Source organism: Mustelus asterias, unplaced genomic scaffold (genome assembly GCF_964213995.1).
Source record: "Mustelus asterias unplaced genomic scaffold, sMusAst1.hap1.1 HAP1_SCAFFOLD_63, whole genome shotgun sequence".
In the NCBI taxonomy this organism is placed as follows: Eukaryota; Metazoa; Chordata; class Chondrichthyes; order Carcharhiniformes; family Triakidae; genus Mustelus; species Mustelus asterias.
This window is the reverse complement of record NW_027590128.1, coordinates 745,068-771,368: the sequence shown is the minus strand read 5'-3', so window position 1 is coordinate 771,368 and position 26,301 is coordinate 745,068. Positions and strand designations below refer to the sequence as shown.

General features: G+C 47.8%; 2 protein-coding genes across 2 annotated transcripts in view; one reads left to right on the top strand and one right to left on the bottom strand.

The window, feature by feature from the left end:
• LOC144483360 (uncharacterized) overlaps positions 1–26,301 on the bottom strand; it is a 461,390-nt gene that overhangs the window by 334,535 nt on the left and 100,554 nt on the right. The gene's annotated exons all lie outside the window — the stretch shown is intronic.
• On the top strand, positions 320–25,036 carry LOC144483330 (uncharacterized). Its single transcript, XM_078202048.1, has 2 exons — positions 320–359; positions 23,799–25,036. Exons 1-2 carry the CDS (start codon positions 320–322, stop codon positions 25,034–25,036), a joined length of 1,278 nt encoding a protein of 425 aa, XP_078058174.1.

Sequence of the window (26,301 nt, the reverse complement as noted above, 5' to 3'; positions counted from 1 at the left end):
CCTTGGGGTCCGGGTCCATAGGACTCTTAACTCGGCCTCGCAGGTAGAGGAGGTGGTTAAGAAGGTGTATGGTGTGCTAGCCTTCATCAATCGAGGGATTGAGTTCAGGAGTCGGGAGATAATGATGCAGCTTTATAAGACCCTCGACAGATCCCACTGAGAGGTCTGTGCTGAGTTCTGGTCGCCTCATTACAGAAAGGATGTAGAAATTATTGAAAAGGTGCAGAGAAGATTAACAAGGATGTTGCCTGGATTGGGTGGCATGCCTTATGAAGATAGGTTGAGGGAGCTTGGTCTTTTCTCCTTGGAGAGACGAAGGATGGGAGGTGACGTGATAGAGCTGTACAAGATGTTGAGAGGTACAGATCGGGTGGATTCTCAGAGGCTTTTTCCCAGGGCTGAAATGGCTGCTACGAGAGGACACAGGTTTAAGGTGCTGGGGAGTAGGTACAGAGGAGATGTCAGGGGTAAGTTTTTCACTCGGAGGGTGGTGGGTGAGTGGAATCGGCTGCCGTCAATCGTGGTGGAGGCAAACTCGATAGGGTCTTTTAAGAGACTTCTGGATGAGTACATGGGACTTAATAAGATTAAGGTTTATAGGTAAGCCTATATATAAGCCTAGGTAGGTAGGGAAATGACCGGCGCAACTTGAGGGCTGAAGGGCCTGTTTGTGCTGTAGTTTTGCTATGTTCTATGTCTCATGGTCTTCTGGTATCATAGCTTCCACTTGGCAAAGAACTGCGTCACATTCAGAGATCTGGAAAAGGAAAGGTCTCTGTTCCACTCTGCTGTGATGCGCGCAGTAAACGTGTGTATTTCAGGGGCAGACAGCCGAGCTGCTGCGTGCCATTCCAACAGAGAAAACGGCTCCTTATTTTCAACGGCACTGATACCTGGGCTGAGGGCGGGACTGAGTGAACATATTCACACAGGTTCCATAAATACAAACAAAAATTCGCACAAATGAATTTTAAGATGTCAATTAGACTAACTTGAGCACACAAAGTTGAAGCTTCCTCAAATTCTGGTCAGTTGAGTCAGTGAAGCAGCCTATTATATTTGCAGTGATGTCTGCATTCGAGCTCTTGCTGCTGTTTGAACTGAAGGCGGCTGAATCAAGGATTGCGTTTGCTGGGTGCTGTGGCGCGCACCTGTAACCCCGCTGCTGGGAGGCTGAGGCTGCTGGATTGCTTGAGGTCGGGAGTTCTGGGTTGTTGTTCTCTATGCCGATCGGGTGTCCGCACTAAGATCAGTATCAGCATGGTGTTCCAAGAGGACTCTGGGAGCACCAGGTGTGCTAAGGAGGGGTGAACCGGCCCAGGTCGGGAACGGAGCAGGTCAAATCTCCTGTGCTCTTCAGTAGTGGGATAGCACCTGTGAATAGAAACAGCAGTGCCGCCTGACCAATACAGCGAGACGCATCCTTTTCTCCACACCTTCAATCGCAGCAAACAAACTACTTTGCCATTCCCAGACAAACCCGATGCCTCTCTGCCTGCCTCCACACTCACTCCCTCTGCTGCCCCTTTCATTCACTCTCACATCCAATGCCATCACCACATCAATCTACGCAATTAAACCAAAACATGTACACACACTTTTGACCAACCAGCCCTGCACGCTCACAAGCACCATTCTGCAGTTCCCACTTTCCCCACTCTCCCCATTCTTTGCCTCCTCAATATCCACCTCACATTTACCGCCCCCTGCTGCTCACGGCAGAAACTACACTTTTAAAATCTTCAACTTGCACGATCATTTCAGCCACGGCCACAAGAGAGCGCAGACCTCTTCACCTCTTCCTCACATCTCATATCGCGCACATACTTTCCAGCACATTCACCAAGCATTCAAGCTGCCTCTCGGCTCTCATATCTCCTTCTCCTTTATTCATTCCCTCCTGACAATTTCTCCACTGTCAATGTCGAAAGTCTAGACGCTTATGACTTAATCTCATGCCGTAAATGAGAGAGTGGGTGAGAAAGAAAGGGAGAGAGAGAGAAAGACAGCAAAATGTTCATTGTAATTTCAATTTCAGCGTTGATCGCTAACCCACTTTGGCAATTCACCGACCTTCATTGTTCAATGTCCCCTCTACCGAGTCTATCCCAAGGAGGAGGAAACATGCCAAGCGGAGGACGAGGCCTCCACGGCTGACGAGGGAAGTCAAGGACAAGATAAAAGCAAAAGAAAAAGAATACAAAGTGGCGAGGATTAGTGGGAAGCTGGAGGATTGGGATTTTTTAAAATGCGAGCAGAGGACAACTATAAAAGCAATAAGGGGGGAAAGATGAAATATGAGTGCAAGGTAGGCAGTAATATAAAAGAAGACAGGAAGAGTTTTTTTCAATATATAAAAGATAAGAGAGAGGCAAAAATAGACATTGGATCACGACAAAATGAGGCGGGAGAAGTAACAATAGGAAACAAAGAAATGGCAGATGGACAGAATCGTAACATTGCATCAGTCCTCACGGTGGGAGACACCAGGGGGATGCCAGAGCTCCAGGAGAATCAAGGGGAACAGGTGACTGCAGTGGCCATCACAAGGGGGAGGTTCTGGGGAAACTGAAAGATCTAAAGGTGGATAAATCACCTGGACTGGATGGACTACACGCCAGGATTCTAAGAGAGATAACTGAGGAAATTGTGGAGGCATTGGCAGTGATCTTTCAGGAATGACAGAGGACTGGAAAGTAGCGAATGGAACACCGCTGTTTAAGAAGGGAGGGAGGCAGGAAATGTGAAATTAGAGGCCAGTGAGCCTGACTTCGGTCATTGGCAAGATTATAGAGTCAATTATGAAAGATGAGGTTGCAGAATACTTGGAAGTGCATGATAAAATAGGACTGAGTCAGCATGGCTTCGTCAAGGGGTGGTCATGTCTGACAAATCTCTTACAATTCTTTGAGGAGATGACAAGGAAGTTAGATAAAGGAGAACCAGTGGATTTATTTCGATCCCAGAAGGCCTTTGGCAATGTGCCGCATAGGAAACTGTTCAATATGTTATGAGCACATGGTGTTAAGCTTAAGATCCTGGCATGGATAGAGGATTGGCTGATTGGCAGGAGGCAGAGTGTGGGGATAAAGGGGTCCTTTTCAGGATGGCAACCGGTGACTAGCGGTGTGCTTCAGGGGTCGGTGCTGGGACTGCAACTTTTCACAATATACATTAATGTTTTGGAAGAAGGAACTGAAGGCACTGTTGCTAAGTTTGCAGATGATACAAAGATATGTAGAGGGACAGGTAGTATTGAGGAAGCAGGGGGCTGCAGAAGGACCTGAACTGGTTAGGAGAGTGACCAAAGAAGTGGCAGATGGAGTACAATGTGGAAAAGTGTGAGGTTATGCACTTTGGAAGGAGAAATGGCGGCACAGACTATTTTCTAACTGGGGAAATCCTTCGGAAATCAGAAACGCAAAGGGGCTTGGGAGTGCTTGTTCTCAAGGTTAACGTGCAGATTCAGTCGGCAGTTCGGAAGGCAAATGCAATGCTAGCATTCATGTCGAGAGGGCTAGAATACAATAGCAGGGATGTATTTCCGAGGCTGAATAAGGCCCTGGTTAAACCCCATTTGGACTATTGTGAGCTGTTTTGGGCCCCGTATCTAAGGAAGGATGTGCTGGCCTTGGAAAGGGTCCACATGAGGTTCACAGGAATGATCCCCAGAATGAAGGGCTTGTCGTATGAGGAACGGTTGAGGACTCTGGCTCTGTACTCGTTGGAGTTTAGAAGGAAAAGGTTGAAACCTGCAGGATACTGCGAGGCTTGGGTAGAGTGGACGTAAAGAGGACGTTTTGATTTTGATTTGATTTGATCGATTATTCTCACATCTATTAACGCACAGTGAAAAGTATTGTTTTTTGCGCGCGATACAGACGAAACATACCGTTCATGGAGAAGGAAAACAAGAGAGTGCAGAATGTAGTGTTACAGTCATAGCTCGGGTGCAGAGAAAGTTCAACTTAATGCAAGGTAAGTCCATTCAAAAGTCTGACAGCAGCAGGGAAGAAGCTGTTCTTGAGTCGGTTGGTACATGACGTTCGACGTTTTACACTTTTTCCTGAAGATAGAAGGTGGAAGAGAGAATGTCCGGGGTGCATGGGGTCCTTAATTATGCTGGCAGCTTTGCCGAGGCAGTGGGAAGTGCAGACAGAGTCAATGATGGGAGGCTGGTTTGCGTGATGGATTTGGCTACATTCACGACTTATTGTAGTTTCTTGCGGTCTTGGGCAGAGCAGAAGCCATACCAAGCTGTGATACAACCACAAAGAATGCTTGCTATGGTGCATCTGTAAAAACTGGTGAGAGGCATAGCTGACATTCCAAATTTCCTGAGTCTTTTGAGAAAGTAGAGGCATTGGTGGACTTTCTGAACAATAGTGTCGGCATGTGGGGACCAGGACAGGTTGCTGGTGATCTGGACACCTAACAACTTGAAGCTCACGACCTTTTCTATTTCATCCCTGTTGATGTAGGCAGTAAGAAGTCTCACAACACTTAAAGTCTAACAGGTTTATTTGGTAGCAAATACCATAAGCAAATACCAAATGAACCTGTTGGACTTTAACCTGGTGTTGTGAGACTTCTTACTGTGTTCACCCCAGTCCAATGCCGGCATCTCCACATCATGATGTAGGCAGGGGCATGTTCTCCTTTCCGCTTCCTGAAGTTGATGACAATCTCCTTCGTTTTGTTGACATGGAGGGAGAGATTATTGTTGCCGCACCATTTCACCAGATTCTCTATCTCATTCCTGTACTCTGTCTCATCATTGTTTGAGATCCAACCCACTATGGTGCTGTCGTCAGCAAACTTGAAAATCAAATTGGAGGGGAATTTGGCCGTACAGTCATTGGTATCATAAGGAGTATAGTAAGGGGCTGACAACACAGCCTTGTGGGGCACCGGTGTTGAGGATGGTCGTGGAGGAGGTGTTGTTGCCTATCTTTACAGATTATGGTCTGTGAGTTAGGAAGTGCAGGATCCAATCACAGAGCGAGGTGCCGAGACCCAGGCCATGGAGTTTGGGGATGTACTTCGTGGGAATAATAGTGTTGAAGGCTGAGCTGTAGTCAATAAATAGGAATCTGACATAGATGTCCTTGTTATCTACGTGTTCCAGCGCTGAGTGCAGCGTTGATGTTTCCACTAGTAGGAAAGACTAGGACCAGAGGGCACAACCTCAGGCTAAAGGGACAATCATTTGAAACAGATATGAGGAGGAATTTCTTCAGCCAGAGAGTGGTGAATGTGTGGAACTCTTGGCCGCAGAAAGGTGTGGAGGCCAGATCATTGAGTGTCATTAAGGCAGGAATAGATATGTTCTTGATTAATAAGAGGATCAGGGGTTATGGGGAAAAGGCAGGAGAATGAGGATGAGAAAAATATCAGCCATGATTAAATGGCGGAGCAGACTCGATGGGCCGAGTGGCAAAATTCTGCTCCTATGTCTCATGGTCTTCTGGTATCATAGCTTCCACTTGGCAAAAAACTGCGTCACATTCAGAGATCTGGAAAAGGAAAGGTCTCTGTTCCACTCTGCTGTGATGCGCGCAGTAAACGCGTGTATTTCAGGGGCAGACAGTCGAGCTGCTGCGTGCCATTCCAACAAAGAAAACGGCTCCTTATTTTCAATGGCACTGATCCCTGGGCTGAGGACGGGACTGAGTGAACATATTCACACAGGTTCCATGAATACAAACAAAAATTCGCACAAATAAATTTTAAGAGGTCAATTAGACTAACTTGAGCACACAAAGTTGAAGCTTCCTCAAATTATGGTCAGTTGAGTCAGTGAAGCAGTGAAGTCAGTCTGCATTCGAGCTCTTGCTGCTGTTTGAACTGAAGGCGGCTGAATCAAGGATTGCGTTTGCCGGGTGCTGTGGCGCGCACCTGTAATCCCGCTGCTGGGAGGCTGAGGCTGCTGGATTGCTTGAGGTCGGGAGTTCTGGGCTGTTGTTCTCTGTGCCGATCGGGTGTCCGCACTAAGATCAGTATCCGCATGGTGTTCCGAGAGGACTCTGGGAGCACCAGGTGTGCTAAGGAGGGGTGAACCGGCCCAGGTCGGGAACGGAGCAGGTCAAATCCCCTGTGCTCTTCAGTAGTGGGATAGCACCTGTGAATTGAAGCAGCAGTGCAGCCTGACCAATACAGCGAGACGCATCCTTTTCTCCACACCTTCAATCGCAGCAAACAAAATATTTTGCCATTCCCATCAATACAGACAAACCCGATGCCTCTCTGCCTGCCTCCACACTCACTCCCTCTGCTGCCCCTTTCATTCACTCTCACATCCAATGCCATCACCACAGCAAACTACGCAAGTAAACCAAAACATGGACACACACCTTTGACCAACCAACTCTCCACCAGCCCTGCACGCTCACAAGCACCATTCTGCAATTCCCACTTTCCTCACTCTCCCCATTCTTTGCCTCCTCAATATCCACCTCACTTTTACTGCTCCCTGCTGCTCACGGCTGGAACTGCACTTTTAAAATCTTCAACTTGCACAATCATGTCAGCCACGGCCACAAGAGAGCGCGAACCTCTTCACCTCTTCCCCACATCTCATATCGCGCACATACTTCCCAGCACATCCAACAAGCATTCATAGAACATAGAACATAGAAAGCCACAGCACAAACAGGCCCTTCGGCCCACAAGTTGCGCTGATCATATCCCTACCTCTAGGCCTATCTATAGCCCTCAATCCCATTAAATCCCATGTACTCATCCAGAAGTCTCTTAAAAGACCCCAACGAGTTTGCCTCCACCACCACCGACGTCAGCCGATTCCACTCACCCACCACCCTCTGAGTGAAAAACTTACCCCTGACATCTCCTCTGTACCTACCCCCCAGCACCTTAAACCTGTGTCCTCTCGTAGCAACCATTTCAGCCCTTGGAAATAGCCTCTGAGAGTCTACCCTATCCAGACCTCTCAACATCTTGTAAACCTCTATCAGGTCACCTCTCATCCTTCGTCTCTCCAGGGAGAAGAGATCAAGCTCCCTCAACCTATCCTCATAAGGCATGCCCCCCAATCCAGGCAACATCCTTGTAAATCTCCTCTGCACCCTTTCAATGGCTTCAACATCTTTCCTGTAATGAGGTGACCAGAACTGCGCGCAGTACTCCAAGTGGGGTCTAACCAGGGTCCTATAAAGCTGCAGCATTATCTCCCGACTCCTAAACTCAATCCCTCGATTAATGAAGGCTAGTACGCCGTACGCCTTCTTGACCGCATCCTCCACCTGCGAGGCCGATTTAAGAGTCCTATGGACCCGGACCCCAAGGTCCTTCTGATCCTCTACACTGCTAAGAATGGTACCCTTCATATTATACTGCTGCTTCATCCCATTGGATCTGCCAAAATGGATCACTACACACTTATCCGGGTTGAAGTCCATCTGCCACTTCTCCGCCCAGTCTTGCATTCTATCTATGTCTCGCTGCAACTTCTGACATCCCTCCAAACTATCCACAACACCACCTACCTTGGTGTCGTCAGCAAACTTACCAACCCATCCCTCCACTTCCTCATCCAGGTCATTTATGAAAATGACAAACAGCAAGGATCCCAGAACAGCTGCCTCTCGGCTCTCATATCTCCTTCTCCTTTATTCATTCCCTCCTGACAATTTCTCCACTGTCAATGTCGAAAGCCTAGACGCTTATGACTTAATCTAATACTGTAAATGAGAGAGTGGGAGAGAAAGAAAGAGAGAGAGAAAGACAGCAAAATGTTCATTATAATTTCAATTTCAGCGTTGATCGCTAACCCACTTTGGCAATTCACCGACCTTCATTGTTCAATGTCCCCTCTACCGAGTCTATCCCAAGGAGGAGGAAACATGCCAAGCGGAGGACGAGGCCTCCACGGCTGACGAGGGAAGTCAAGGACAAGATAAAAGCAAAAGAAAAAGAATACAAAGTGGCGAGGATTAGTGGGAAGCTGGAGGATTGGGATTTTTTTAAAATGCGAGCAGAGGACAACTCTGAAAGCAATAGGGCGGGGCGGGTGGAGGGGGTGGGGGGCGGGGGGGGGGGGGGGGAGATGAAATATGATTGCAAGGTAGCCAGTAATATAAAAGAAGACAGGAAGAGTTTTTTTCAATCCATAAATGATAAGAGAGAGGCAAAAATAGACATTGGATCACGACAAAATGAGGCGGGAGAAGTAACAATAGGAAACAAAGAAATGGCAGATGGACTGAATCGTTACTTTGCATGGTCCTCACGGTGGGAGACACCAGGGGGATGCCAGAGCTCCAGGAGAATCAGGGGGAACAGGTGACTGCAGTGGCCATCACTACGGAGAAGGTTCTGGGGAAACTGAAAGGTCTAAAGGTGGATAAATCACCTGGACTGGATGGACTACACGCCAGGATTCTAAAAATGATAACTGAGGAAATTGTGGAGGCATTGGCAGTGATCTTTCAGGAATGACAGAGGACTGGAAAGTAGCGAATGTAACACCGCTGTTTAAGAAGGGAGGGAGGCAGGAAATGTGAAATTAGAGGCCAGTGAGCCTGACTTCAGTCATTGGCAAGATTATAGAGTCAATTATGAAAGATGAGGTTGCAGAATACTTGGAAGTGCGTGATAAAATAGGACTGAGTCAGCATGGCTTGGTCAAGGGGTGATCATGTCTGACAAATCTCTTAGAATTCTTTGAGGAGATAACAAGGAAGTTAGATAAAGGAGAACCAGTGGACGTGATTTATTTTGATCCCAAGAAGGCCTTTGGCAATGTGTCGCATAGGAGACTGTTCATTATGTTAAGAGCACATGGTGCTAAGCTTAAGATCCTGGCATGGATAGAGGATTGGCTGATTGGCAGGAGGCAGAGTGTGGGGATAAAGGGGTCCTTTTCAGGATGGCAGCCAGTGACTAGAGGTGTGCTTCAGGCGTCGGTGCTGGGACCACAACTTTTCACAATATACATTAATGTTTTGGAAGAAGGAACTGAAGGCACTGTTGCTAAGTTTGCAGATGATACAAAGATATGTAGAGGGACAGGTAATATTGAGGAAGCAGCAGGCTGCAGAAGTACCTGAACAGGTTAGGAGAGTGGGCAAAGAAGTGGCAGATGGAATACAATGTGGAAAAGTGTGAGGTTATGCACTTTGGAAGGAGGAATGGAGGCACAGACTATTTTCGAAATGGGGAAATGCTTAGGAAATCAGAAACACAAAGGGGCTTGGGAGTGCTTGTTCTCAAGGGTAACATGCAGATTCAGTCGGCAGTTAGGAAGGCAAATGCAATGCTAGCATTCATGTCGAGAGGGCTAGAATAATAGAATACAATAAATGATTTAGACCACGACACCACACAACCCTGCCACAGCAACCTCTGCAAGACGTGCCGGATCATCGACACGGATGCCATCATCTCACGTGAGAACACCATCTACCAGGTACACGGTACCTACTCTTGCAACTCGGCCAACGTTGTCTACCTGATACGCTGCAGGAAAGGATGTCCCGAGGCATGGTACATTGGGGAAACCATGCAGACCCTACGACAACGGATGAATGAACACCGCTCGACAATCACCTGGCAAGACTGTTCTCTTCCTGTGGGGGATCACTTCAGCAGTCACGGGCATTCAGCCTTGGATCTTCAGGTAAGCGTTCTCCAAGGCGGCATTCACGACACACGGCAGCGCAGAGTCGCTGAGCAGAAACTGATAGCCAAGTTCCGCACACATGAGGACGGCCTAAACCGGGATGTTGGATTTATGTCACATTATCAGTAACCCCCACAGCTTGCCTCCTGGGCTTGTAGAATCTCACTAGCTGTTCTGTCTGGAAACAATACACATCTCTTTGACCTGTGTTGAATGCTCCCTCCACCCACATTGTCTGTACCTTTAAGACCTGGCTGGCTGTAGAGATTCGCATTCTAATTAGTATTCTGTAACTTGATTTCTGTGTCTGTGCACTGTTTGAGAGCAGATATCCACTCCATCTGACAAAGGAGCAGTGCTCCGAAAGCTTATGGTATTTGCGACCAAATAAACCTGTTGGACTTTAACCTGGTGTTGTGAGACTTCTTACTATGAATAAGTAACACAGTGGAACAGTGGGGTAAATATGTGGGGTTACGGGGATAGGGCCTAGGTAAGATGCTCTGTTGGAGAGTCGGTGCAGACTCGATGGGCCCTGTACCCTTGTGCATTTACCCTGCTAACCCCCCTAACCTACACATCTTTGGACGCTAACGGATAATTTAACATGGCCAATCCACCTAACCTGCACATCTTTGGAATGTAGGAGGAAACGGAAGCACCCAGAGGAAACTCAGACACAGGGAGAACGTACACAGAAACCCACTGCTGTCAGGCAGCAGTGCTAACCACTGTTCCACCGTGCAGCCCTTCATCTGCTGCTGAATCCCACATCCACACATTACTGCCAGACTTGACAATTTCAACACATTCCTGACTGGTCTCCCGCATTCTGTAATTTTGAGATAATCCAAAATGTCCCCATGTCTTGCAGACGCTTCCTCCATCTCCACAACCCCCTCTTCTAATTCTGGACCTCTGTGCAGCCCCTTTGCAATTCCTGCAGCATTGCTGGCCTGCGGACTAATGTATGGTTCAATTCCCATTCCAGCTGAGGTCGGTGTCGGAGCTGTCTCCTCACCCTGCCCAAGAGTGGATGGTAACAGCAGCCTGCTACTGACACAAACTGCCAGGAAAACAGCTCTGGATGACACATCAGCAGACATTTGGGGTTCCAAATGCTTGAAAAATGTTAACCTGTGTGAAATTGAGGTGTATTCCAGACTAATTTAAATATAGGATGAGTGTCATTGCTTATTTAGTCACTGCTATAAACAGTGGAATTTTCACTTTGTAAACCTCAGCTTGAAGGAATAAAGTGAATAAATTGGGATATTAACTTTTACCATTATCCATCTGAAGCCAATGGACTCCTTTTCCCCGCCCTGATGTGACACTGTATCGTCTTAGGTTTGAAGAAGAAACTTAACCTTAGAGCACTGGGTGGTACAGTGGCACAGTGGTTAGCACTGCTGCCTCACAGCGCCAGGGATTTGGATTTGATTCCCAGCTTGGGTCACTGTGTGGAGTTTCCCCGTGTCTGTGGATTTCCTCTGGGTGCTCCGGTTTCCTCCCACAGTCTGAAAGATGTACTGGTTAGGGTGCATTGGCCAAGCTGAATTCTCCCTCAGTGTAACCCGAACAGGTGCCGGAGTGTGGCGACCAGGGGATTTTCACAGTAACTTCATTACAGTGTGAATGTAAACCTAGTTGTGACACATAAATAAACTTTACTACTGGCCTCAGTACCCGAGACCTGGCAGGATGGCAAGAATGGCCCGGGGCTCCAGTGAGGTGTACTGGAGGGGCCGGAGTGGGCAAGTGGTGACACTGGGAGGAGCAGCAGCTGGGAGGCCTACAGCGACCTCTGGTGGACAGGAGGGGAAACAGCAGCAGTGCAGTCTGCGCAAAAGCTTCCCCAGTTCAGCTGATCAGAGAGACTGGGAACCTCTTCAAATGTAAACTTCAGCTTCTCACATTCACCCCCATTCATCCCTCTCTCCCTCCATCCACCTCACTCTCCCTCCCTTCTCCATCCCTCCCTCTCACCATCCATCCCTTTCTCCCTCCTCCCATCCCTGTAAGTTTCAGGGCAATCCTCCATATTTTAAAAGGACTCAGGAGAAACCTGACAGTTTAAAAGTGATGTGGAGATGCCGGCGTTGGACTGGGGTGAACACAGTAAGAAGTCTCACAACACCAGGTTCAAGTCCAACAGGTTTATTTGGTAGCAAATACCATAAGCTTTCGGAGCGCTGCTCCTTCGTCAGATGGAGTGGAAATGTGCTCTCAAACAGTGCACAGAGACACAAAATCAAGTTACAGAATACTGATTAGAATGCGAATCCCTACAACCAGCCAGGTCTTACAGGTACAGACAATGTGGGTGGAGGGAGCATTAAACACAGGTTAAAGAGATGTGTATTGTCTCCAGACAGAACAGCTAGTGAGATTCTGCAAGTCGAGGGGGCAAGCTGTGGGGCTTACTGATAATGTGACATAAATCCAACATCCCGGTTTAGGCCGTCCTCATGTGTGCGGAACTTGGCTATCAGTTTCTGCTCACCGACTCTGCGCTGTCGTGTGTCGTGAAGGCTGAGAACGCTTACCTGAAGATCCAAGACTGAATGCCTGTGACGGCTGAAGTGCTCCCCAACAGGAAGAGAACAGTCTTGCCTGGTGATTGTCGAGTGGTGTTCATTCATCCGTTGTCGTAGCAGTTTAAAAGTGGCCAACTCTGGCTGTTGGCTGATAAAAACCTCCCAGAAGGTTCGGCAGGACAAACATAACCTGTCGGTGGACTGTGCTAAGAGAAAAAAAGGTGTGAGCCCCCTGAATATGCAAGTGGCCAAAAAGGCAGACACACCAGTGATCGAATCATCAGAAGGACAAAGGACAGTAAACAGACCAGCAGGGAGTCCATGGCCACAGAAATCGGCCCATCCACAGAAGACATTGAAATAACGACCCATGGGGGGGTCAAGGCAGTTCCAGCCTTTTGTGTGTGGACTTGACTAAATTAAACTGAAACTGCCGGTGATTGAAAGCCCCATTGTCCTTGAAAATCACCTATTGGGACAGGGAAGGTGTTTTTGTTAAATTGAGCTCAGAGTCAAACAAGCAGAACCGAGCTCTCTTCCAGAATCGCAAGCAGGGACACAGACAAGCAGGACCAAGCTCTCTTCCAGAATCGCAAGCAGGGACACAGACAAGCAGAACCAAGCTCTCTTCCAGAATCGCAAGCAGTGACACAGACAAGCAGGACCAAGCTCTCTTCCAGAATCACAAGCAGTGACACAGACAAGCAGGACCAAGCTCTCTTCCAGAATCGCAAGCAGTGACACAGACAAGCAGGACCAAGCTCTCTTCCAGAATCTCAAGCAGGGACACAGACAAGCAGGACCAAGCTCTCTTCCAGAATCGCAAGCAGGGACACAGACAAGCAGAACCAAGCTCTCTTCCAGAATCGCAAGCAGTGACACAGACAAGCAGGACCAAGCTCTCTTCCAGAATCGCAAGCAGGGACACAGACAAGCAGAACCAAGCTCTCTTCCAGAATCGCAAGCAGGGACACAGACAAGCAGAACCAAGCTCTCTTCCAGAATCGCAAGCAGGGACACAGACAAGCAGGACCAAGCTCTCTTCCAGAATCGCAAGCAGTGACACAGACAAGCAGGACCGAGCTCTCTTCCAGAATCGCAAGCAGGGACACAGACAAGCAGGACCAAGCTCTCTTCCAGAATCACAAGCTGAGAAGCAGACCAGCAGGACCAAGCTCTCTTCAGTTTCGACCCTGCACTAAGACATTTGAGCCGACCACAAAGGAACCCCTTTTAGAATTGTGAGTATCCCAGCCAACCTTGCGAAGCTCCTGAGGATCGGATAGAGGTTGAGGCAAGGGGAGGGGTGGTGTATTGTAATTTTAAACTTCAGTAATACGTTGTACCCATTAGCATTTCTCCCATAGTGTAGTATAAAGTATAAGTTTTATTCATGTGTGGTGGGGTATTGAAGAGGTTGATTTTATTGTTAAATAAATCACTGTAAGTTTTGAAACTCATTTGGAGTTTGTCTTGCCTCTTGTTCTCTCATCAGTGCACTCTGACGAGGTCACAGTTTCAATATCCCTTACCATAAATCCGGAGTCTGGAACCGAGGGTGATCTGAGCGATTCGAACCCACTCACAAGGGAGACTGCTGGTCAGGAGATAAAGAACAGAGTCTCTCTGTTCTCTCTCTTGGAGACCTACTCGAGTGGAGTGGGTGCAGGGTGGCCATTGTCCCACTGACAAGGGAGAGTACCACTCAGGCCTTGGTGGCGGTTTTGGGATGGCTGTGTGATATAAGTATCAGGTTACCGATCAGGTATAAACGGTGAGCCTGGTTCAGCGCTCTCTCTCCTGCGGAGTTGCCCCAGTGCAGCATTCCCCAGCCTTTGAAATTTCAAGGCCTGTAAGAGAGAGACACTCACAACTATCGGCAGACCCTCAAACATCGGCCTGTAAGTGGAGTAACAAGGAAGATCCCGCTACATCCCTCCCTCCAATAAGAACCATTCACTGAGCACAGCAGTTTCACCCTCATTCCCACAGTCTGTATTCCAGCCTTTATCACACCCACTCTGCTCCCAGATATTTTACACCATTAGATATTACAATTCAAACTTTATAATCTCTACAATTTACTATTTGTTCAAGGAGATGAGGGCGGCATGGTGGCACAGCGGTTAGCACTACTGCCTCACAGCGCCAGGGACCTGAGTTCAATTCCTGGCTTGGGTCACTGTGCAGAGTCTGCACATTCTCCCTGTGTCTGCGTGGGTTTCCTCCGGGTGCTCCGGTTTCCTCCCACAGTCCAAAGATGTGCTGCTTAGGTTGACTGGCCATGCAAAATTGACCCCAGTGTTAGGAGGATTAGCAGGTTAAATATGTGGTGTTACGGGGATAGGGCCTGGGTGGGATTGTGGTTGGTGCAGATTCGATGGGCTGAATGGCCTTCTTCTGCACTGTAAGATTCTACGATTCTATGAGTTCACAAAATTAAAGTTAAAAGTTAAATTTATTTATTAGTCACAAGTAAGGCTTACATTAACACTGCAATGAAGTTACTGTGAAATTCCCCTAGTCGCCACACTCCAGCACCTGTTTGGGTCAATGCACCTAAATAGCGCATCTTTCAGACGGTGGGAGGAAACTGGAGCACCCGGAGGGAACCCACACAGACACGGGGAGAACGTGCAGACTCCATACAGACAGTGACCCAAGCTGGGAATTGAACCCGGGTCCCTGGCACTGTGAGGCAGCAGTGTAGACAGACAGTCAAGAAATCATCAATTCCACTCCCACCCGGAGCTATGGGGATATATTTAGAGTAACAGTTTTAACAACACCAGGTTAAAGTCCAACAGGTTTATTTGGTAGCAAATACCATTAGCTTTTGGAGCGCTGCTCCTTCGTCAGATGGAGTGGAAATCTGCTCTCAAACAGGGCACAGAGACACAAAATCAAGTTACAGAATACTGATTAGAATGCAAATCTCAACAGCCAACCAGTTCTTAAACATACAGACAATGTGAGTGGAGGGAGCATTAAGCACAGGTTAAAGAGATGTGTATTGTCTCCAGACAGGACAGCCAGCAAGTCCAGGAGGCAAGCTGTGGGGGTTACTGACAGTGTGACATAAAGCCAACATCCCGGTTTAGGCCGTCCTCATGTGTGCGGAACTTGGCTATCAGTTTCTGCTCAGCGACTCTGCGCTGTCGTGTGTCGTGAAGGCCGCCTTGGAGAATGCTTACCCAAAGATCAGAGGCTGAATGCCCATGACGCACTTCAGCGGTCACGGGCATTTGTCAAGAGAGAAAAGTGCTGACGTTTCGAGTCCAGATGACCCTTTGTCAAAGACTGACCTCTGAAGAATTGAGAGAGGGAGGTGGAGAAGAACAAAATGAAAGATCTGCAAACTGACAAAATGTTTCACGGCCCAAGACCAAAACGAGTGGTAATTGAACAAGTAAAGACACAAAAGATGTTCTGGATAAGGTGTGAATAGCCGGTGAGCGATAGTCTGAATGTAAAGTAAAGAAAACAAGAGGGAAATGAGGTGAAAAAAGCAGCAATGAAACACAGATCACAATGGGGGCAGAGATTGTGGTGTAAAATTGTTGAGCTCAGTTTTGTTCTGAAGGCTGTAAAGTGTCTCTTTCAGTTGCGAGAAATAATAATATATTTCCCAGTTCCGATGACAGGTCACATTCAGTCTGTTTCTCTCTCCACAGAGGCTGCCTGACTTGTTGAGTATTTCCAGCCAAAAGAGAAAACGCTGGAAAATCTCAGCAGGTCTGGCAGCATCTGTAAGGAGACAAAAAGAGCTGACGTTTCGAGTCCAAGTGACCCTTCTGACAAAAGCAGCAATTTGCTGTGAACTGGGCCGGGTTGAGGTTTTGAGTGACAGTCCTGGGGCGATATCAGGACAGGAACAGCCACAGATTCCCCCTTTTCCCTGGGACATTTCACTGGAGCTGCGTTGGTGAGTGTTTGTAATCTCTGTCTCACTATCTCGGTAATGGGGGCAATTTCCAGCGTTTTCCGTTTGATGTCAACCAGAGAATGTGTAAGAATTGTCACACCCGAAACAGATGTCTCTTACTCAGGACACCCCAGCTCGGGTCTCGTTGGGGGGGGGAGGAGGGGGAGGGGCGGGGGAGTTGGGGGCGGTGGGTAACGTTCACAATTTTGTGTTTATGTCTGGTGCGAATAATACTTTGGATTAAACGGAGAAGTTTTTTAAACTGAAGAGAGTAACTGAAACTGACTTTAAACAACATTAACAAGCCCGGGCTGCTGGAGAAACATTTTGGGATTTGTGAGCAGTCAGTTCCGGCTGGTTTGAAGTGAAATCCTGTCGGTGCTGCGGCAAATCTGAACTCAAACCAGACAAACTGGAACCGCTGGGTTAGAGATTCCGGGTGTTGGGATGTGGGAGCTGGGGGAGGGGGAGATGGCGGTAAAACTCTGAGCCTGACTTTAGACAGGGTGAGCGGGGTAAAGGGGAGGAATGACAGTTAATGTGGGAGTCAGGGACAATAGCAGAAGGTGGGAAGCTCTGGAAAGGAGCACGGAGGGTAAAGGCCATGAAAGAATGCTTCTTTAAATGAAGATAAAAGCAAAATACTGCGGGTGTTGGAATCTGAAACAGAAAATGCTGGAAATCTCAGCAGGTCTGACAGCATCTGTGGAGAGAGAATAGAGTTAATGCTTCCAGTCTGGATGATCACAGATGCGATCAGACCTGCTGAGGTTTTCCAGCACTTTCTGTTTTTGATTAACTGAAAGTTCAGCAGGGAAAGAAGCAGCGAACTGAACACACTGAACCCAGGGGGAGGGGGTGACCCAGGATAAGCTCAGTGAGGCTCTGCAATGTCCATCAACACATCCACATTCAGACCTTAGAGAGCCAAGGGGGAGGGGAAGGAGAAACTATTTGGGGCACAGCAGGAGGTCACCCCTCCCCCCACTCTGTGGTTCCACATCCCTCCCACACCTGGACAGGGTTGGCTCAAGGTGCAGGAAGCTGCAAGCTGAGAGGCTGAGCTGTGAACTGGGCGGGGTTGGGGGTTTGAGTGACAGTCCTGGGGCTCTTTCAGGACAGGAACTGCCACAGATTCCCTCTTTTTCCTGGGACGTTTCAGTGGAGCTGTGTTGGTGAGTGTTTGTAATCTCTGTCTCACTGTCTCGGTAATGGGGGTGGGTTGTAGATTGCTGTGAGTGTTAGACTAAATAACCTCTCCTCATGCTGCCAGTTCCAGTCTGCAGACTCCATTTCTCAGTCCAGTTTGCTGCTCTGTCTCTCTGTACTTTGCTGCAGTGCTCCACATTCTGAGCAACATCCAGCCCATTGTTATCACCCGAAATTTGCGTCAAACTCCCTTCACTGTGGCACAGTGGTTCGCACTGCTGCCACACTGAGTCTGGGTTCGATTCCAGCGGTGGGTGACTGTCTCTGCGGAGTTTGCACAGTAAGAAGTCTCATAACACCAGGTTAAAGTCCAATAAGTTTATTTGGAATCAAAGCAAATTACTGCGGATGCTGGAATTTGAAAGTATGTTCTGTGGAACATCGTTTCCTCACTTGTTCCTGTAAAGCAGTAAATCCTCATCCTGAACACTTTCCCTCCTCCCTGTCCTGCAACCAACTCCCACATTAACCAACCATCTCATATTTCAATGGATTGTCCCATGACTCCACTGTGCCAGGCTGCATGGTGTATGGGTGCTGTTTCACCCATAAGATGGATCTGTGCAGCACCCTCTTCCAACTGTTCTGGCTGCCAACCAGCCCGTGTCCACCCACACAGTTCCAGCAGCACCGCACACAATACTGCTCACCTGCTCCGACAGACTCATGAAGGATGTCCTTTTATTTTCTCTGAGAGAGTTGGTCAGCCTGGCAAACCCAGTGTGAAATATCTTCACAAATCTTTTCTCCCACTCTCTATTCTGGCTGGGTTCAGTTCTTTTGTACAGAGTGGAAATAAAATCAATTATTTTCTCTCCTGGTCACTGCAGGGAGCTGCAGCTTCTTATTGGGGGTGTTGGGGCCTCCAGCGGGTGTTTGTGAATCCTCCCCGCCCACCTCCCAGGGTTTCCTTCCTTCCCAGAGATCAGAGTCCTCATTGATTTGAGGCCAAAGTGTAACCTCTTATTTATTGTCCCCCTCCCCCATCCTCTGATGTGAACCATCCTCCAGTGGCTGAGCCAGGATGGGGCCGTTAACCTGGGCCTGTTCCCGGGAGGGAGAAGCCCCGCAGCTGCAAACCAGGGAGCTGACAATGATTCTGAAGGGTTTGCGGATCCACAAAGTGTTTCCAAATCCTCCCAGCCACCGCCTAACGCTGACTCCGCTTCTCCGGGACAAACAAGCGCCAAGGACAGCAATGCCACTGCGCATGCTCCACATCACAATGCCCGGGAACTGATTGACGGCAGCTCCGGACCAGTAGGAAGAGGGGGCGGGGCTGGAGGACCGAACGGGAGCTGCTGGTCCTCCAACCAATCGGAGTGAATGAGGGGCGGGACCTGAAGCATGCGCAGTGCGGGTAATGGCGATGGAGGGACGGTTTTGACTCGGAACCGAGATGAATACGAGGTAGAGGGCGGCGTGCGGGGAATGATAAATGTGGCGGGTGGGTGGAGAGACTTTCTCACCATGTTGTTCAAACCCAAACCCCGGAAATGAACTTCCCGGTCCCCCCCCTTTGTACCAAATGGAGCGGCAGCTTGTAGTGTTAAACCCGGGCTGACTGCCGCCACTGACTGCTCCCCATGTGGGAGGCCGGCAGGGATTGTGATCGGAGAGGGAAGCCCTGACGTCACATTGGAATGTGTGAGAGTGTGACATCACAATGGAATGTGTGAGAGTGTGACGTCACAATGGAATGTGTGAGGGTGTGATGTCATAATGGAATGGGTCGGAGTGTGAGGTCACAATGGAATGGGAAAAGATATTGACTATCTCGCTGATCTATGCCCCTCATTATTTTATAGACCTCTATAAGGTCACTACAAAGCCTCCTACGCTCCAGAGAAAAAAGTCGCAGTCTATCCAGCCTTATAACTCAAACCATCAAGTCCCGGTAGCATCCTAGTAAATCTTTTCTGCATGTTTTCTTGTTTAATAATATCCTTTCTATAATAGGATGACCAGAACTGTACACAGTATTCCAAGTGTGGCCTTACCAATGTCTTTTACACCTCCAACAAGACGTCCCAACTCCTGTATTCAATGTTCTGACCAATGAAACCAAGCATGCTGAATGCCTTCTTCACCATTCTATCCACCTGTGACTCCATTTTCAAGGAGCTATGAACCTGTACTCCTGGATCTCTTTATTCTATAACTCTCTTCAATGTCCCACCATTAACTGAGTAAGTCCTGCCCTGGTTCGATCCACCAAAATGCATCACCTTGCATTTATCTAAATTTAACTCCATCTACCATTCATCAGCCCACTGGCCCAACTGATCAGGATCCTGTTGCAATCCTAGTAACCTTCACTGTCCATTATGCCACCAATCTTGGTGTCATCTGCAAAATTAATAACAATGCCTCCTATATTCCCATCCAAATCATTAATATAAATGGCAAATAACAGAGGACCCAGCACCGATCTGTGAGGCACACTGCTGGTCACAAGCCTCTAGTTTGAAAAACAACCCTCCACAACCACCCTCTATCTTCTGTCATCAAGCCCATTTTGTATCCATTTGGCTACCGTACCCTGGCTCCTGTGAGATTTAACCTTATGCTACAACCTACCATGTGGTACCTTGTCAAAGGCCTTGCTAACGTCCATGTAGACAACATCTACTGCACTGCCCTCATCTACCTTCTTGGTTACCCCTTCAAAAATATAATATCAAGGGTAAGACTCTTAGCAGTGTAGAGGATCAGAAGGACCTTGGGGTCCGGGTCCTTAGGACTCTTAAATCGGCCTCGCAGGTAGAGGAGGTGGTTAAGAAGGCATATGGTGTGCTGGCCTTCATCAATCGAGGGTTGGAGTTTAGGAGTTGGGAGATAATGATGCAGCTTTATAAGACCCTCGTCAGACCCTACTTGGAGGACGGTGCTCAGTTCTGGTCGCCTCATTACAGGAGGGATGTGGAAATGATTGAAAGGGTGCGGAGAAGATTTACAAGGATGTTGCCTGGATTGGTTGGCATGCCTTATGAGGATAGGTTGAGGGAGCTCGGCCTTTTCTCCTTGGAGAGGTGACCTGATGGAGGTGTACAAGATGTTGAGAGGTATAGATCGGGTGGATTCTCGGAGGCTTTTTCCCAGGGCTGAAATGGCTGCTACGAGAGGACACAGGTTTAAGATTCTGGGGAGTAGGTACAGAGGAGATGTCAGGGGTAAGTTTTTCACTCAGAGGGTGGTGGGTAGTGGAATCGGCTGCCGTCAGTGGTGGTGCAGGCAAACTCAATACGGTCTTTTAAGAGACTTCTGGATGAAGTACATGGAACTTAATAGGATTGAGGGTGATAGGTAAGCCTATATATAAGCCTAGGTAGGTAGGGACATGACCGGCGCAACTTGTGGGCCGAAGGGCCTGTTTGTGCTGTATTTTTTTCTATGTTCTAAAAAACTCAATCAAATTTGTGAGACATGATTTTCCACTCACAAAGCCATGCTGTCCCGAATCAGTCCTTGCGTCTCTAAATGCCTGTAGATCCTGTCTCTCAAAATATCTTTGAGCAACTTAGCCACTGCAGATGTGAGGCTCACCCACCGGCCTGTAGTTCCCAGGCTTTTCCCTGCAGCCCTTCTTAAACAAAGGCACAACATTTGCCACCGTCCAATCTTCAGGCACCTCACCTGTGACTATCGATGATTCAAATATCTCTGCTAAGGGACCCACAATTTCCTCCCTAGCCTCCCACAATGTCCTGGGATACACTTCAGCAGGTCCCCGGGATTTATCTACCTTGATGCACTTTTAGACTTCCAGCACCTCCTTCTCTGTTATATGTACACTCCTCAAGACATCACTATTTATTTCCTCAAGTTCCCTAACATCCATGCTTTTCTCAACAAAGGATTTCTCAAAGGATTGTGAATGAAGCCCAGTCCATCACCCAAACCTGCCTCCCATCCATTGACTCTGTGTACACATCCGGCTGCCTCGGAAAAGCAGCCAGCATAATCAACCCTCGCACCCCGGACATTCACTCTTCCACCTATTTCCTTGGGAAATGAAACAAAAGTCTGAGCTCACGTACCAACCAACTCAAGAACAGCTTCTTCCCTGTTGCCGTCAGACTTTTGATTGGACCTATCTCGCACGAAGTTGATCTTTCTGTCCACCTTAGCTATGACTGTAACACTAAGAACATAAGAAATAGGAGCAGGAGTAGGCCATCTGGCCCTTCGAGCCTGCCCCGCCATTCAACAAGATCATGGCTGATCTGAAGCGAATCAGTTCCACTTACCCGCCTGCTCCCCATAACCCCTAATTCCCTTATCGATCAGAAAACTATCTACCCGTGATTTAAACATATTCAACGAGGAAGCCTCCACCACTTCAATGGGCAGAGAATTCCAGAGATTCATTACATCCTGCACTCTCTCCTTTCCTTCTCTATGAACTGTATGCCTTGTCTTGATAGTGTGCAAGAAACAATTCTTTTCACTGTATACTAGTACATGTGACAATAATAAATCTAATCAAGTGCATCCTCTGATCTTGTGGAAGGGTGGGGAAGAAATTGCAGAGGCTCTTGCAGAGATATTTGCTTCATCCCTTTCCACTGGTGAAGTTCTGGAAGACTAGAGTGTGGCTAATGTTGTTCCGTTGTTTAAGAAGGGTTGCAAAGAGAAGCCTGGTAATTACAGGCCGGTGAACCTGACAACAGTGGCGGGTAAGTTACTGGAGAGGATTCTGGCCAACCTTTGGATAATCAAGGTCCGGTTAGGGATAGTTGTCAGAGATCCTGGGTACCAGCAACTTTAGGCATTCTTAGTCGACTTGAGTACAAACAGCACTGGACACCAGGCATAATCCAATGTGGGGCCTTTAATAACTTGTGCACAAGGAGAAACCCTGTGCAGCTGTCCCGCAAGTGGTTCTGATGTTACAGAAAAATAACTTGGCAATAATAGTCAATTACAGCAAATCAGAAACCAGGAATGTTTCTAATCCTTCATTGACGGACATATTCGCCAATTAAATCCGAGCTTTTCACCCTTTCGCATTCAAAATTGACTTCTGCTAATCTTTTATTTGCATAGCATATCCCCAGATCTCGCCTTTGGTATTTGTTATGGAGAAATCTGGTCTTGCTCACCCTCTGGTGAAGGCTGAAAAGCAGAATGTTATGGGGCTTACGTAGGTGAAGATTAGCCTGTTCATGCTGAAATAGCAGACACTGACTCCTTTGAAGGTCTGCAAGCCGATAAACATTTTCACTCGCTGTTAAAGAAAAGGCAGGAAACTTTAATCTGAGCATTTCCATATAGTCAGCACTGCTTCATGCATGTGTTAGAGTGGGCCAAGGCTGAGGCAGCTGTCGTATATATATTTATAGAGAGAGAATAGACCAACGTTTCGAGTCTGGATGACCCTTTGTCAGAGCTCTGATGAAGGGTCATCCAGACTTTAAATGTTGGCTCTATTCTCTCTCCACAGATGCTGTCAGACCTGCTGACATTTTCCAGCATTCTCTGTTTTTGTTTCAGATTCCAGCATCCGCAATATTTTGCTTTTATCTGTATTTATATATCCAAATGTGCTATGTTAACAAAATGGACCGTTACTAACCGTAATATAAAGCATCATGTGATTTAGCTGACTTGACCATATTCCTATAGTTATTCAGTCATTAAAGACACAGTCATGGAGCATTAAACTTGCCGAGCAGGGCCCCTTGTATCAACACACAGGCAGCTGCTTTGTGAGACTGCGAGCAGAACAGACAAGTCAGAGATAAGAGTGTCCTGAGAAGAGAGATTCATTGTGAAAGCTCAGGGACAGTTGATAAGATGTAGGAATTCTGTGATTCTAATGAACATTCTTTCCTCTCATTCCCCAAAAGCTGTGAATCTCCATCCCACACACTCTCCCACCATTCTCACTCTGCTGTATCTAATACTCACCCTCCCAATTCTCCTGAAGGTGCTGATTGAGGCTGATTGACAGATCCATGCTCACTGCTTCCTGTCCACCACACACAAATCATAAGAAACAGGAGCTGCAGTTGGCCATTCAGCCCATCGAACTGCCTCAACCATTCATTGAGAATTGGCTGATCTACCGCAGCATCATTTCCCACGCTATCCCCCAGATAGAGAGAGAATAGAGCCAATGTTTGGAGTCTGGAGAGAGGAAAGAATGTTCCATAGAAACTAGAATTGCGTGTTCTGAATTTCCATCCTGCACTGACACTGATGACCTCTGTAAACTTGTTTTACAGGATACTGAAAGGGGAATCACAGGCTGAAATCTCAAACGTCACATCTAGATCTGCCAGAGTCACATTCCTTGGGACCTGAATATCATCGGCCTTTGAATCGAGGAGAAATGGTTGTCCGGTCTGATGACTTGAAAAGATTTCAAACATCAGTGACTGGAAAAGTGCCAACACACTGCCAGACTGGAGTGAATGTGTTCCAGTGCACTGAGCTTGAACCAGTTACACAGCCTGAATAAATATCACACCATTCACAGCGGTGGGGGAGGGGCGGGGGACTGTTCTGTGTGTGGACGAGTCTTCAACTGAAGAGAGAGGAAAGAAACCATGGAAATGTGGGGACTGTGGGAAAAGATACAAAGTCCCATCCCTGCTGGAAACTCATCGGCGCAGCCACACTGGGGAGAGACCATTTACTTGCTCTCAGTGTGGGGAGGGATTCACTCGGGTATCCCATCTGCAGAGACACCAGCGAGTTCACACTGGGGAGAAACCGTTCACCTGCTCTCAGTGTGAGAAGGGATTCACTGATTTATCCACCCTGCGGATGCACCAGCGAGTTCACACTGGGGAGAGGCCGTTCACCTGCTCTCAGTGTGAGAAGGGGTTCAGTCAATTATCTAACCTGCAGACACACCAGCGAGTTCACACTGGGGAGAGGCCGTTCACTTGCTCTCAGTGTGAGAAGGGATTCACTGATTTATCCACCCTGCGGACGCACCAGCGAGTTCACACTGGGGAGAGGCCGTTCACCTGCTCTCAGTGTGAGAAGGGGTTCAGTCAATTATCTAACCTGCAGAGACACCAGCGAGTTCACACTGGGGAGACACCGTTTACCTGCTCTCAGTGTGGGAAGGGATTCACTCGGTCATCCAGCCTGCAGGCACACCAGCGAGTTCACACTGGGGAGAAGCCGTTCACCTGCTCTCAGTGTGAGAAGGGATTCACTGATATTTCCACCCTGCGGAAACACCAGCGAGTTCACACTGGGGAGAGGCCGTTCACCTGCTCTCAGTGTGAGAAAGGGTTCAGTCAATTAGCTAACCTGCAGAGACACCAGCGAGTTCACACTGGGGAGAGACCTTTCACCTGCTCTCAGTGTGGGAAGGGATTCACTGATTTATCCACTCTGCGGAGACACCAGCGAGTTCACACTGGGGAGTGGCCATTCACCTGCTCTATGTGTGGGAAGGGGTTCAGTCAGTTAGCTAAGCTGGAGGCGCACCAGCGAGTTCACACTGGGGAGAGACCATTCACCTGCTCTCAGTGTGGGAAGGGATTCACTGATTTATTCACCCTGCGGTGTCACCAGCGAGTTCACACTGGGGACTGGCCGTTCACCTGCTCTCAGTGTGAGAAGGGATTCAGTCAGTTATCCAACCTGCGGATACACCAGCGAGTTCACACTGGGGAGAGGCCGTTCACCTGCTCTCAGTGTGGGAAGGGATTCATAGTTTCATCCCAGCTGCTGAAACACCAGCGAGTTCACGAGTGATTCCAGGGGTTGGATTCTGCTGTTATTCTTTCTGCTCTCAATTACATCCAGGACTGCATTTTGTTCATTCTCACAGTTGGTCAATGGGGAGGGTCGGAGGGTTTCTTTCTGTTGGACTGGCCGGTTTCATGTCTTTGCCTCCAGTGGGCTGATGCTCTTTGAGTCTTGTTGCGAATACCTGGTTTCAAATTTCACAAGGATCACAGAGTGACAGGGTGTTAGGAAGTTAAGAGTCACTATTTCTGTTTGAAACTCCCCCAGATGCCCATCCAATTTCCTTTGTAATTGTTTATTGTCTCCACTTCCTCGACCCTCGTAGGCAGCGAGTTCCAGGTCATTACCATTCACTGCATCAAAATATTCTTCCTCACATCCCGCCTTCCTCTCTGACCCAAAACCATAAACCTGTGTCCCTCTCATCCTTGTCCCGTCAGCTAATGGGAACAGCTTTTCTTTGTCCACCTTATCTAAACCTGTCAGAATCTTGTCCACCTCTATCAAATCTCCCCTCAACCTCCTTTGCTCCAAGGAGAACAACCCCAGCCTGTCATTGACAATAAAGAACAAACGAACAGAATATGTTAATACCTGAAATCAAATGGGAATGTTTAATTTCTGATTTAAAGAAATCATGAATATATTGTCACGTACAATAAAGGGATTTGAATAACTCAGCTTGGGTGCAGTTGAATGAAATGTATCAATCTCGTATCCACCCACAGTCTAGAGGAAGTATGGAATGTGTAGCTGGAAATCCCTCCCTAACAGCACTGTGGGTGTACTTACACCTTTGGCATTATAGCAGTTCAGGAAGGCAGTGTTGGCGCTGATCGTGGCCGAGGCAGCTACAGACAGCCACATATTCTGTTATAACTGAAGGACTGCAGATTAAATGCGAGGCATTGTGGGACATGACTATCTTGACCACATTCCTGTGACTGCTCAGTTTCTGCAATCATGAACCATTAAAGCTGCTTAGCAGGGCTCTGAAAGAGGACCTGGTGAGAATATTTACTCATAATGAGTTAGAATTAAACTTATCCCAGGACCGGCTGGTGTTCAGTGGCTGAGATTCCTGAATGTGTAAAAAGGGGGTCTGATCAATCAACAAACAGTGGTAGGTAGTTAGTTAAGAAGCGTTCTCATGCATTATTTGAATTATTTTATCATAAATTTGTGATCAGAACTGTGAGGGACTTGTAACCCAATAGTTGTTGAATTGACGGTAAACTCCAAGTAGCACTGGACTGAAAAGGGGGTCTGAC